The sequence below is a fragment of the Fundulus heteroclitus genome, chromosome 20 (assembly GCF_011125445.2).
Source record: "Fundulus heteroclitus isolate FHET01 chromosome 20, MU-UCD_Fhet_4.1, whole genome shotgun sequence".
Taxonomy (NCBI): Eukaryota; Metazoa; Chordata; class Actinopteri; order Cyprinodontiformes; family Fundulidae; genus Fundulus; species Fundulus heteroclitus.
This window is the reverse complement of record NC_046380.1, coordinates 23282386-23296457: the sequence shown is the minus strand read 5'-3', so window position 1 is coordinate 23296457 and position 14072 is coordinate 23282386. Positions and strand designations below refer to the sequence as shown.

Genomic DNA, 14072 nt, shown 5'->3' with positions numbered 1-14072 from the left:
AAATAATCTTAATAAATTTGACAGCAGAGATATTGATGATCTGGACACTTTTCCTTTAGTTACTGTTTTATTTTCTGCCATCATGTAAAATCAATCAGGAAATTATTGAAAATGTTATTTATTTTAGTAATCAAATTCAATAAGTGAAACACAATAAATAGATTATTTAAACACAGACTAGTGTTTTCAAGCTATTCTTTTTGGTAATCATGATGATTTTCATCTTGCAGCTAATAAAAACACAATATTTAAGATTAGAAAATTACATCAGACCATTAAAGAAATTTTTTTAATGCAGAAATGTGTTCTTAATGAAATGTATACATGCTTAGAGGTTGTTCATTTCAAAATTTACTTTTAATCTCAGAAAAGAGCCTAGTCGGAATGCATATTCTAATTTGATTAAACCTGAATGTACTTAAAATAATTCAAATTAATTTTTTCATAATAACACAAAGTTAAACCCAACTTTTTTTTTCCTCTTTCAACACAGACGTTATACCCATGGGAACATCGGAGCTGAGAATGGAGGAGGAAGTAAACAAATGATGGCGGACATGACTGGGTCCATGATCACCTCTGTTTCTGATCCTTCTGTTGCCAACTCTACCAGTGGCCCTTCGGGGCCAGATCCCACTGTCCCTGCTGGTGCTGGCGTCGTCACAAGCTCCCAGTCCCAAATCAAGGACCTTTTTGGGTTGTTCTGCATGGTGACGCTTAACCTCATCGCCCTGCTGGCCAACGCTGGTGTGATGGTGGCCATAGCCCGCGCTCCTCACCTGAAGAAGTTTGCCTTTGTGTGTCACCTGTGTGCAGTAGATCTGCTGTGCGCCCTCCTCCTGATGCCTTTGGGCATCATATCTAGCTCGCCGTTCTTCGGCACGGTGGTGTTCACTGTTCTGGAGTGCCAGGTGTACATCTTTCTCAACGTCTTCCTCATCTGCCTTTCCATCCTCACCGTCACTGCCATCAGCTTGGAGCGTTACTTCTACATTGTGCACCCAATGCGTTACGAAGTCAAGATGACCATCAACCTTGCTATTGCCGTGATGGTCCTAATCTGGGTTAAATCGCTCCTCCTAGCTTTGGTCACGCAGTTGGGATGGCCAGCTTATGGACCTCAGAGCTCCATCGCAGCAGCTCACTGCTCCCTTCACGCAACCCACAGCCGCCTGAGAAGAGTATTTGGTGTGCTCTTCAGTGTGATTTGTTTCTTAGCTCCCGTGGTGGTCATCTTCAGTGTTTACTGCGCCGTGTATAAGGTCGCTCGTTCCGCAGCCCTGCAGCAGGTCCCAGCTGTGCCAACGTGGGTGAATACGTGCCCTGCAAAGGACCGCTCCGACTCCATCAACAGCCAAACGACCATGATCGCCACCACCCGCACGCTGCCTCAAAGACTGTCTCCAGAGAGGGCCTTCAGTGGGGGGAAAGCTGCAATAACATTGGTGTTCATCGTGGGCCAGTTCTTGGTCTGTTGGTTGCCCTACTTCATCTTCCATGTTCAAATGTCTCTGACCGGCTCCATGCAGAGCCCGGGGGACTTAGAGGAAGCGGTAACCTGGCTGGCCTACTCTTCCTTCGCAGTTAACCCGTTCTTCTACGGCCTCCTAAACAGACAAATCAGAGACGAGCTGGTGAAGTTTCGACGTTGCTGCCTGAACCAGCCCACGGAGGTTGGAGCCTCCAGCCAAGAAGCGTCGTTTCAGGAGAACTTCCTTCAGTTCATTCAGAGAACCGCCAGCACACTGGAGAGACGCTCCAGCTGTTCTAACCCCAGTCCCACAAACACATTAAACCAGGCGAATGTTATCCCAGGACAAATACCAGACGGGCATGCATAGATTTTAACAAACTATGGAACACAGTGCAGAAATGAAACACAAACAACGTTTAAGTATAGGCCACTTGTGTTGTTTCCTGGAACACAAATTAATAGGCTGCTTATTTATTGTATTACTTTATTTTGTTGATTTTTCTTAGATTTGTGCTCTTAACGAATTTAATAATTGTCCTCGTTAAAAAAAATAAGCTAAAAGTGGCTGCATACTAACACCAAAATATTTGCAGTTTCAGTCAGAAGTTTACATGCGCTCATCATGGTCTTAGATGACAAACTTAAATTAACTTGTTTCCTGATTTATTAGGACTGTTCATCTTGCAGGGTAGAATTATTATATAAACATACAACTTCAATAATTTTTGAAAAACAACTTCTGGGTGCACAAGTTTTATTTTGAATTCAAGATTATACATCAGGTCCAAGCATTTGCACGCACCCCCATGGCAATGGCCTTGTGTTGCTATCAACAAGCTTCTTGTAATTCTGACTAAATGTCATTGTTTTCTGCAGAATTGGAAAAGCTTGTTTAAACTAGATGGTTTCTTTGCACAGATTTGCACAATCTATACATTTTCAACAAATATGAGGTCAGGGCCATTCTAGTCTGCTTTATCCGCTCCAAAGTCAGTTTTGATGGGTCTTTGGGATCTTAGTCTTATTGGAACGACTGTAACAAAGTTTCTACCAGCTTGTTATCCCACTCACTTTTTGAGAAGGACCAGTACCACTGGTACTGAAACAGACCCACACCATGATGCTAAAAAACCAAACTTCAAAGCTGATACGGGTGATTTCAGGTTTGAAACCCTCACCTTGAGTTCTTCAAACATACTTTTAGCCATTGTGGGCAAATAGGGATAGTTAAGCGTCCTATGAATGTAACATCTTTTTCTGATATAACATTTGACCTGTCCATGTGGACAGCTGCAAACGTCAGTGGTTCTGCTAGGTGTAAATTTGGAGTTTTTTTATTTGCTTTGACATTATTGGTCAATGGTAATATAAAACTGGTTTTACAGTGGACATCGTCACTGGTGCGCCAGAACCCTCCACCTGATGATGGTTAGAGCCTTGGTGTCTTCTGGATTGCTCTTAAATCTGCTAAGGAACCTCTCCTTTCAGTGAAAGGTGACACTTTGGGTCAGATTTTTGAAATTGAATGTTGCTAAGAAATGTGCTAGAACCTTGTTGATGGTAACAAAAAGGCTATGGCTTTGTGGCAGCTTGCTAAGGAACATTTAACCAAACATAATATGTACACAGTTGTGTGTGTATGTCTAATTTTGACCCTTTGCACAGTAGAAGAGAATCCATTATAAATTCAAACCTGATCACCCAATTCTGATTTTGCAAATCACAGAACATTTATATTGTTTAGTCATTAAATATTGTAAAAAAAACATGTTTAAACATTAAAGCACTAACTTGTTATAGCATTATGACCAAGATGAGTGTGTGCAAACTTCTGTCATGAACTATACACTGTGATACATTTTCCTCACTTTATATCTGGCATACTTATCAAAACTGCTCTTGCTTTGGCAAGGGAGCACATTTTGGGATTAATTACAATAAAACATATTTTCAGATGGATAATTTAGCTTTAAAAATGTGTGACTGTGTTCCATCCGACTCATAAATGCCTCCGCAATGATGCTATGATTTAATTTCTTATACCAGTGGTAATATATTTACACATAATAAATGTTATCTGAGTATCAGATGGGATTTGCAAAGTCATGGGTGTTCTTATTCTTATTTATTGCATAATGAATCATCTTCATGCTTAGGGAGAGAAACTCTCAGGAGAGGTAGGGACCATATCTCAGAATTCCTGCATAAAATAGTTATTAGATTTGAATGTCATCTCTCTCTGTTGCCATTTAAGATAAAGCAGGCTCACAAAGCAAGAAAACATCCCTCTGGCTGGATGAATACTTTTTGATTCAGGTCTGCTCAAATAAAGACTGAATCCGATACAAATCATTCACATGTGAGCAAACAAAGATAGGACAAGTCTCTGCCAATATGGACTAACATGATTGGGACATGGATAAGGAAAGGAAGCGATAGTAACTACAGTGGAAATCATTACTGTCCGTTGATAATGCACCAAAGAAAGGTAACAAAGTGCTGTTTTATGGCCTCTGCTATTTTTATTAGCCCTCGTACAAGACAGCATAGGGTAGTTACAGCAAATAGAAGCAAACACCATTCTGCAATGTAGGTGTTATTTAGGTATGCACACTCTTACTGCAGGCAGAGATTCAACAAGTGGGTAATTACAGCATTAGCTTTTCAACTGGATGCATGAACAGATTTTTCAGTAATTTTATATTTTTTTTTAGTTACTCTATCATTTAAAATAATAATCACAGCGTAGTAATTCACCCAATCTAATGATACATTTCATGAATCTGTGCCTCCACTATGATCAATGCAGAGCTCAAGCGAAACATCTTCTGGAGCTACAGTTGTTGATAAAATGAAAACCAGTGAATACAAATGGGAACATTGCACAATTCTCGGCACAGCACACCCAGTATTATTTTATCAAAAGCATCCAGATGAACAGGAGTGACAGAGCTCTGACTACAGCTTTCATATCTTTCAAAGTTGTTTGTGGGGAAGAGGGGTGAGATTTTCTGGCTTGTTTTAATTGTTATATTTGCCCCAACCATGGTGTGGCTATCAAAATTGTGCAATATAAAATAACAAGGGAATGTTTGACTTATAAAGTGTTTTTCACAGACAAATTTCAAAAGTAGCGTGCAACATAATAAATACTGTAGAAATACTGATAAAAAATCTAAATTGGACGATGTAAATACACTAAGACAGGCAGACTAATAAATGTTGAGCCTGCAGAGGAACATTTATATGAATTATTTCTGCTCAGTTAAAGCATTGGCAAGTGTGTGCATAAATGGGGCGTAAACAGTTTTTTTTTATCTGGTAACTGAATGAAACTCAAGTTTGAAAACAGGTTTTTCCACAGCCTCAGGGGCAAAACTGCAAAGACTTGTTTTCTTTGGTGTCAACTGCCATCTTTCAGTCTGATTTATTAATTAGTCCCAGGTCAATTAATAACTACAGTTCTTTTGAACATTTAACCCTCAGTTTCCCTCATCCAAAATGCAAAGCAATAAAACCTCTTCTGTTTGTTGTTTTGTATCGTCCACCAGGCCCTTACACTCAGTTGTCAGATTTCTTATCTGATTTGGTGTTAAATACTGATACGGTTATTATAGTGGGTGATTTTAACATTCATGTTGACACAGAATGTCATAACCTTAGTGTAGCCTTTAAAACTATTCTAGATTCAATTGGTTTTGCTCAAAATGTGCATGAACCGACGCACTCTCGGCTCCATACTTTAGACCTTGTTCTGACATATGGCATTGATTGTGAAGAATTAACAGTATTCTCTCACAACCCTGTCCTGTCTGATCATTTTTTAATAACATTTGAGTTTAATCTAACTGAGTTCTCCACCCCCAAAAGAGGGTTCCATTATAGTAGATCTTTATCAGATAATGCTGTATCAAAACTTAAAGAGTCTGTCCCCTTTTTAATATCCTCCGTATTGCAGAAATTCCCTGTAGATGGCAGCATTGCTGTTTCTTCCCATTCACAAATCGATACCTTTGCTAACAATGTGACTTCCTCATTGCGTTCTGCATTAGACAATGTAGCTCCCTTGAAAAAGAAGGTGATTATTCACAGGAAGCTGGCTCCTTGGTTTAATTCAGAGCTGCGTTCCTTGAAGCACAATGTTAGGAAATTGGAGAGAAAATGGCGCTCTACACACCAAGAGGAATCCTACTTACTCTGGAGGGACAGACTATTGTTGTATAACAAGACCCTCCGCAGAGTTAGAGCAGCATATTTTTCATCATTAATTGAAGAGAATAAAAATAATCCTAGATTTCTCTTTAGTACAGTTGCCAAACTTACCCAGAGCCACAGCTCTGTAGATCTATCCATTCCTTTAGCTCTTAGTAGTAATGATTTTATGGGATTCTTCATAAATAAAATTGATGCCATTAAAAATAAAATAATTGGCATCCTCCCAAACATGATTACCTCGTCCTCAGTAAGTGAGGCAGCATTAGAGGAATCTTTAGAATCTGCGCAGTGTCTGAACTGTTTAAAAGCAGTAGAGCTTTCTGAGCTATCTAAAATTTTAGCTTCATCTAAACCTTCTACCTGTATGTTAGACCCAATCCCAACCAAGTTATTTAAGGACATATTCCCTTTGATCAGTGGCACTATTTTAGACATGATTAATCTATCCTTAGTAAATGGATATGTACCACAGGTTTTTAAAGTAGCAGTTATTAAACCTTTACTTAAGAAACCTTCTCTTGATCAGGATGAGTTAGTAAACTACAGACCTATATCTAATCTTCTTTTCTTATCTAAAATTCTTGAGAAAATAGTTGCTAATCAACTTTGTGAACATTTACAAAGTAATGACCTACTTGAGGAGTTTCAGTCAGGCTTCAGAGCTCATCATAGCACTGAAACAGCTCTGGTGAAGGTCACTAATGATATTCTCATGGCCTCAGATAATGCACTTGTGTCTATACTTGTCCTGTTAGATCTCAGTGCTGCATTTGATACAGTTGATCACAATATTCTCCTACAAAGACTTGAACATACTGTAGGGATTAAGGGGAAAGCATTAGGCTGGTTTAAATCTTATCTGTCAGACAGATTCCAATTTGTTCATGTTAATAATAAATCTTCCTCAAACTCTAGGGTCACCTGTGGAGTACCACAGGGTTCAGTCCTTGGACCAATTCTCTTTACTATATATATGCTCCCGATAGGCAAAATTATCAGACAGCATGGGATTAATTTCCACTGTTATGCTGATGATACTCAGCTATATTTATCCATAAATCCTGATGAATCCAATCAATTACTTCGACTGCAGTCATGTCTTGATGACATCAAAAGCTGGATGACTTTAAATTTCCTGCATCTAAATTCTGACAAGACCGAAGTTGTAATCTTTGGGCCAGAGTCCTCAAAAAATATACTTCTTAACCAATCACTTAATCTGGGTGGCATTAACCTGGCCTCTGGTAATAAAGTAAAAAATCTTGGTGTTATTTTTGACCAAGACATGTCATTTAAATCCCATATTAAACAGGTTTCCAGAGTTTCCTTTTTTCACCTCCGGAATATCGCCAAAATTAGAAACATTCTGTCCAGGAGTGATGCTGAAAAACTGGTCCATGCATTTGTTACTTCAAGGCTGGACTATTGTAATTCTTTACTATCAGGAAGTCCACAAAATGTAGTTCAAAGCCTTCAGCTGATCCAAAATGCTGCAGCAAGAGTTCTGATGAAAATCAACAAGAGGGATCATATTTCTCCAATTTTAGCTTCCCTTCATTGGCTTCCTGTTAAATCAAGAATAGAATTTAAAATTCTTCTTCTAACGTATAAAGCCCTTAATAATCAAACTCCATCATATATCAGAGCTCTGATTACCCCGTATGTTCCTAACAGAGCACTTTGCTCTCAGACTGCAGGTCTGCTGGTGGTTCCTAGAGTCTCTAAAAGTAGAATGGTAGGCAGATCCTTTAGCTATCAGGCTCCTCTCCTGTGGAACCAACTCCCAGTTTTGGTCCGTGAGGCAGACACCCTGTCTACTTTTAAGACTAGGCTTAAAACTTTTCTTTTTGACAAAAATTATAACTAGTGGCTCATGTTACTCTCAGCTACCTTATAGTTTTACTGCTATACTGGAGTATATCAGGATCTAATTTTCTCACTCTATTGAGTTCTACTGTTCTTCAATTATGCATTATGTGTTGTCATTTCTGCTTTAACTTTCTGTTCTCTCTCTTTTATCTTCATAGTAGGTACACCTGGTCTGGCGTTCTGTTAACTGTGACATCATCCAGAGAAGACGGCTCACCCGCTATTACCATCTAATGTAGAACAGATTACTGGATCAATGTGTGCTTCTGTGCTTTTTTGTCTGTCTTGTTGTGTCTCTGTTCTGTCTTCTGTAACCCCAGTCGGTCGAGGCAGATGACCGTTCATACTGAGCCCGGTTCTGCCGGAGGTTTTTCCTTCCCGTTAATGGGTGGTTTTTCTTCCCACTGTCGCTTCATGCTTGCTCAGTATGAGGGATTGCAGCAAAGTCATGTACAATGCAGATGACTCTTCCTGTGGCTCTACGCTTCCCCAGGAGTGAATGCTGCTTGTCGGGACTTTGATGCAATCAACTGGTTTCCTTATATAGGACATTTTTGACCAATCTGTATAATCTGACCCAATCTGTATAATATGATTGAACTTGACTTTGTAAAGTGCCTTGAGATGACATGTTTCATGATTTGGCGCTATATAAATAAAATTGAATTGAATTGAATTGAATTGAACTGGCTGAAAGGTAGCAAAGGAAAGAACACCGACTGTTTTCATTTCAAATGCCTGACCTGGGATGATATGGAACAATACAACTTGGACAGATCATACTAATTGGCACATTTCACAAATAGCAATAATAATAAATAAAAAAAGAATGCCATCCATTTGGGACTCTGTACTTGTATAACAGGTGCTTCTTCACCTTTTAAAATCCTGTTGAATAGTAATAAAACCTGACAAACTATTTTTCTAGTATCACTTCTGCTTTCTGAACGAAACATATCTAATTGCATGTCCTTCAATGCAGGACAGACACACAGAAGTTCTTTTGTATCTCTATTTATTTCTGTGTGGCTCTTTTTTCCAATTATGTTCCAGATGGAAACTTTGTACTTGCCTATTTTTTTTTCCTTTTACAACAATAAAAATAACTTCAACCATTAGATAAGAACATTTTCAGATCAGTCTGTTTGGGCTCTGACATTCCACACCTTTGAATACATGTTAACTGTTTGATCAAAATTCAAATATTACATAAAAAAATAGAGGAGACTTTTATTTTGGGTCTTTTCCTCCCATCTTTTTTGAATGATGAAGTGTTTCTGTACTAAAACTAAAAGTGATTAAAAATGTGTGTCTCATAAAGTCTCTTAAAATAATAAGTCTTACTATTACGACTCCAAGGCTCAGTCCTGAAAATGTCAATCTGATGATTATGATGGCAAATCTTTTAGAAGGACCTATTTATTTATAAACAAAATCTGAAATTTGAAAATGTTAGCATGTATGATTCACAGGTTCTGTTTATGCATTTCCAAATCAAAAAGCTTATTTTTATTAGACTTTGTTAGAATTCAGTTGGTTATTTCTATATATTTGCATTCCTAATTATATGATAACCTTTTTAAATAAAAAAAAATCTAAAAGAATTACAAATGTTTTCTCAAAAACTATTGATTCTTATCCCATTGAACTTTTGCTACCACCATTGTTGTTTCAATTTCTGTTGTTGATTCAGTTGATTTCATGTGATCAAATTAGACATTGTTCTTAAAAGGAATGCAAGCTGCTGATTGAATCACTGCTGTAGATAAAACAAACAAAAACCAAAAACTCATCATGGTGAAGAAACTGCAAGTTCCTGTTCTGACCATTGGAGGGCGCAATGTGGCAATTAATTCCTCTGATCTCTGTCTGGATAGAACTATGCCTAGAAATTTTACTTTAAACGCACAAATTTCAGTTTTTCACTGTATATAGTACAGCCACACAACCTGTGATTACTGACATAGGATACATGCCAAAGTAGGTTTTATATTTTAAAAAAGCAAGTAGAATTTTTTATTCAAGATGGATTTGCTTTATTCTTCTTCTTCCTTAAATAAGTGTATAAAACATGCGGTTTGGTGATCTTTGGAGTACTGTTGAATGACAAAAGCTTTGAGGATTCAGCTCACATGTGCAATTAACAAAACAGCTACTGCCAAACCCTATTGAGTATGGGCAGCGTGTATTTAATTACCAAAACATAAAATCATCACTGTTCTCATGATTAAAGGTCTGTGAGGTCTGATTCCACTAATCAAAATCTGTCCAATGTTAATTTCCCACAACAACAAGCCCTGGATGATAAACCCTGAGATAAAAGCCTTGCCGAAGGAGAAGAACAGGGCTTTCAGGTCAGGAAATAAAGAACTGAAAGTTGTACAGAAAAAAAAAACTTAGGAGAAAGATCAGAAAAGGAAAAAAAGAACAACAGGAAGAGGAAGAAGGAACAGCTGTGGGACAACAACATCATTGATGTTTGGAAAGGCCTGAAAACAAACAGAACTTGACTTGAGATGAATGAATAAGCTCAATCAGCCCTTTCTAAGGTTTCTGACAGGTTGATCTGCAACGCGGGAGCACTGCAGGAAACTGCGCTGGCACAGATTTTGTTCACCTCCTACACTGCAGACGTCACCATCAGCTCATCACGCTGCCACTTGGAGAAGTTCTCTCATAGATGAGGACGACACAAAGTACAGGCAAGGGATCTAGATCTTTCCAGACTGTGCAAACAGAACCGCCTCGTGCTAAATGCATGGGAACCAAAGGAGCTGGTGGTGGGCTTTTGCAGACCCACCTCACTGACACAGACAGACATTCAGGGATCTGTTGTTGGGATAGTGGACTCTTCTACGTACCTGGTTATTCACCTGAACCATTACCTGGACTGGACTCATATTAATGATGCTCTTTAGGGTCAGAGCAGACTCTACCTGCTGAGGAGGCTGAGGTTGTTTGGAGATCAAGGAGTGTTCATGAAGATCTCATTTGACTCTGTGGTGGCATCAGCCATCTTCTACGGTGTGGTTTGTTGGAACAGCAGCTGATCTGTAGCTGAGAGGAACCGGCTGGATGAGCTCATGAGGAGGGTCAGCTCTGTCCTGGGATGCCCCCTGGACCCAGTGCATGTGGTGGGAGACAGAGGTATTGTAAGAAAATGACCTTTCTGGTGGGTAATTTCTGCCACCCCATGCTTGGAGCTCTTTCAGTGACAGAGTGCTGCATCCCAGATGCTCCAAGGAGCACTTCTGCAGGTCATTCCTCCCAGCTGCTGTTAGACTTTATAATCTTACAACAAACTCAAACAAAGTGTTTCCATAATGCTAATAGTTGCATGGGTTCTGATCTGATCTACACTATCTCTCAGATGCTAAGGTACACTTGTGCACGCCTTAGCTACTCCGAGATGTTGCTGTTCTGTCATGCTATTGCACATTATGTCATATTAGTCTGTAAGTAGGCTGGTGTGTGTAACGGTCTGAGTCTTTGGCACTGTCACGGCCAAATTTCCCCATTGTGTGACAATAAAGGTATTTTTGATCTTATCTTCTTGGTTGATCCTACTTAATCCACACTTCTCATGAAGGTATAAAATAGATTGATTATGTTTAGTACCACCCAAAGCCCAAATAAACATTCTTCAGAAATGGTCAAGGCGGTCATCAGTGTAATATGTTTCACCTGGGTGTCAACCATGTGCCCGTCGTCCTGCTAGCTACACCCGCTCGTCCTCCATGTTTCCAGTGATTCCAAGCAGGGACACAGCTCGGCTGAATGGAAATGGACGAGCAGAGACTGAAATCAGGGGAACTGATGGAGGTAAAGGTGGATGTAGATCTGGATTTCACCCAGAGTGATACAGGTCCTCAGATTGAGGACAGGGATCCCAAAAGAGTCAACAGCAGTCTGAAGGTACGTCTCTTTTTATTTTTTCTCATTTGTATTGAAGAAACAGGAAGAACTGTCAGTAAGCAGAAGTTGAAGCACATTTAACTTTAACTTAATTAATTTTGGCTTTCAGATGTATAAATTTGTACATGGCAGCAAATGCACATCTGCATCTATGAAAGCTTTTATATATGAAAAAATAATCAGAACAATAAGGGAATAGTACTTGCCTTTCTATTACTCCTGGTTAGATCTAAACAAAATCAATTGTGCTCTCTTTAACAGTGAGTGATGCAAAAGTACTCACACCCTTTCAAAGTTTTCACATTTTTTTCACCTTTTAACCACAATCTCTATGGATTGGATTTACAAAATAGTGCATGACTGTGTAATGAAAGGGTTTGAATTTGGTTTTGCAAATAAAAATCTGAAAAGTGTGGCATGCATTTATATTCAGCCCCTCTGAGTCACTACTGTTGCCCATTCTTGTTTGCAAAGTAGCTCAATATCAGTCACTTAGGTTTAAAGATGTCTGTGACGAGACCTTAGGAGGATGTGGGTGTCTAAACCAGAGCTTGCATCGGTGCCCTACACACACACATTTATTTTACACATGCAAACTAAAATATGTGGATCTTTAGGCACACATCAGCGTCATAGTTTTTAGGCCTTGAGAATGCTATTTTTCAAAGCAGTTGTTAAATCCTTATATTGGTCACCTCATTTCTTTATATAGTATGCATGTTAGATTAAATGGTCTCTCTAGGACACATCATTAGGATGGTTTGTATGATGCTTTCTGCGACAAACACTGTTGTGTTTTGCTTGTGGGCCAAAAAGTTAAATTTTTGGTCTCATTGGACCAAAACACCTTCCTCAACATATTTGCTTGCATCTCTCATACATGTATTATGGCTAAGTGTAAATTTGACTTCTTAAACCCTTCTTACAGCAATGATTTTCTTCTTGCCATTCTTCTATAAATTTGCGGAGTGCATGGCTAATAGTTTTTCTTTCGACATATTTATTTTTCCCTGATCTGAGGAGCTCTGCTGCTCCTCCAGAGTTACCATTGGCTCATAGCTGCTCCTTGCCCACCCAGTCTGTTAATGTAGACATCCATGTTTTGGTTAGTTTGTAGTTCTAGCAGTTTGTGTGATGTTAAAACCCAACTTTATCCCTAATGTTGTCCCTGGTCTTCATGAAACAATATTTTTATTAATTTTCTAATGAACCTCTGAATTAATATCTTCATTTACACCCACTTCAGTTTCCAAGCAGGTAAAAATTATTCACTAATTAGCTGACTTTGGAAGGTAATTGGTTGTGCTTGACTTTATTTGGATATGTCATAGAAAAGGGGGCTGAACACAAAATATGTCACATTTTTCAGATTTTATTTAAAAAAATGTTGAAAGCCATCTATTTTTCCCTCTTCTTCAAAATAATTACTACTTTGTGTTGGTCTATCAAAGTAAATCAGTTGATACAAACTAACAACAGCTGAATTAGACAATAATCGTAGAATCATTTTTATTCCTAGTTTTTTTTTTACAGACATGCACCTAATACATTCTTGTTTTTTCAGCTTATTTTTTCCCCACAAGTAACAGCATCTTCACATAAATTGTGTTTGCATGTGCCTTAAGGTCATGTTCGAGGACGTGATTGCAGAGCCCCATTCAGTGCGGAGCTTTGATAAAGTCTGGCTTTGGAGTCACGCCCTGTTTGAGGTGTCCAGACTGTGGTGCTACCGCTTCATCTCCCTCGTGCTGGCTGTGCCGGTGTCGCTGGCGGCAGGGCTGCTGTTTGCTGTTCTCAGCTGCCTCCACATCTGGTAGGATTGGAGCTCAGATACGGAGTACAGATACATAAAATAGCACATGATGCGGTGCCCAACATGCAGTCAGTGAAAAAAGGTCATCTTGTGTGAAGGTTGCACCGATGTTCGCTACAATATGTTGTTTCTCCTCCCGAGGGACATGTTATGAGAGAATTAGCTCAAGTTTTCTCCTCCCCTTTGTGTCCTTCTAGGCTGATCATGCCCTGCGTGCAGCTTCTTCTCATCAATATGCAGTGGATCCAGACTGTGTGGGCCAGCATACTGAACATTTTTATCAATCCTTTCTTTAGCAGTGCCGGAAAGTGTTGTAGTCAAATTATTATCCACCTGGCCAGTGCTGAAAACAGATAGAACTAATTATTTGGTCAATGTAAGCAATTGAGCGGAAGGTATAAAGAAAAGACAAGCAGTAATGGATTGCTAACTGCTTTCTGACAGGGAACTTGTATTATTTGTGATTATTATGTGTTTTTAATGCACCTGTCCTGTTTTTTGGCACGTTGGCACATTCATCAGAATTTCCATTTCGTAATGGCATTGACGTGTGGACCTTCTAATACACTTCAGCAGAACCTCACAAGAGCAGCGAATATGTGTCGGCTAACAACACAAACGCGGAAAGAGAAACCGCAGGAAGCACATTTTAATGAAAATTAATATTTTGCTAAATTGCATGCAGAAAACGTTTTATGTAAGTGTGAAGAGAGGTATGATTAGTGCTGGAGAGATTAATGTTTTGCTGTTGTTTTGCTTTTAACATTTAAAAGAATTGTAAATTAG

At 38.9% G+C, this 14072-nt stretch overlaps 3 protein-coding genes across 3 annotated transcripts in view; all 3 read left to right on the top strand.

Moving 5' to 3' along the window:
- gpr61l (G protein-coupled receptor 61-like) overlaps nucleotides 1-1940 on the top strand; it is a 2898-nt gene extending 958 nt beyond the window's left edge. The window contains exon 2 of the mRNA XM_036152160.1: nucleotides 494-1940. Coding sequence (XP_036008053.1) covers nucleotides 546-1841 — 1296 coding nt within the window. The 5' untranslated portion in view covers nucleotides 494-545 and the 3' untranslated portion in view covers nucleotides 1842-1940. The remainder of the gene's footprint in view (nucleotides 1-493) is intronic.
- LOC118556622 (protein mono-ADP-ribosyltransferase PARP3-like) overlaps nucleotides 1-11571 on the top strand; it is a 25666-nt gene extending 14095 nt beyond the window's left edge. The window contains exons 12-13 of the mRNA XM_036152159.1: nucleotides 9478-9483; nucleotides 11562-11571. The gene's annotated coding sequence lies outside the window, so the exon portion shown is untranslated. The remainder of the gene's footprint in view (nucleotides 1-9477; nucleotides 9484-11561) is intronic.
- Nucleotides 11307-14072, top strand: LOC105924440 (caveolin-2-like). The gene is made up of 3 exons (XM_012860273.3): nucleotides 11307-11473; nucleotides 13099-13286; nucleotides 13484-14072. The coding sequence occupies exons 1-3, from the start codon at nucleotides 11336-11338 to the stop codon at nucleotides 13641-13643; spliced, it is 486 nt and encodes a 161-aa protein (XP_012715727.2). The 5' UTR covers nucleotides 11307-11335; the 3' UTR covers nucleotides 13644-14072.

Bases quoted from the DNA above. Each gene is read 5' to 3' on its own strand.
- LOC105924440 (XM_012860273.3), top strand. From the start codon at position 11,336: ATGGAAATGGACGAGCAGAGACTGAAATCAGGGGAACTGATGGAGGTA. The intron at 11,474-13,098 runs GTACGTCTCTTT...ATGTGCCTTAAG, and splicing joins GAGTCAACAGCAGTCTGAAG to GTCATGTTCGAGGACGTGAT. The intron at 13,287-13,483 runs GTAGGATTGGAG...GTGTCCTTCTAG, and splicing joins CTCAGCTGCCTCCACATCTG to GCTGATCATGCCCTGCGTGC.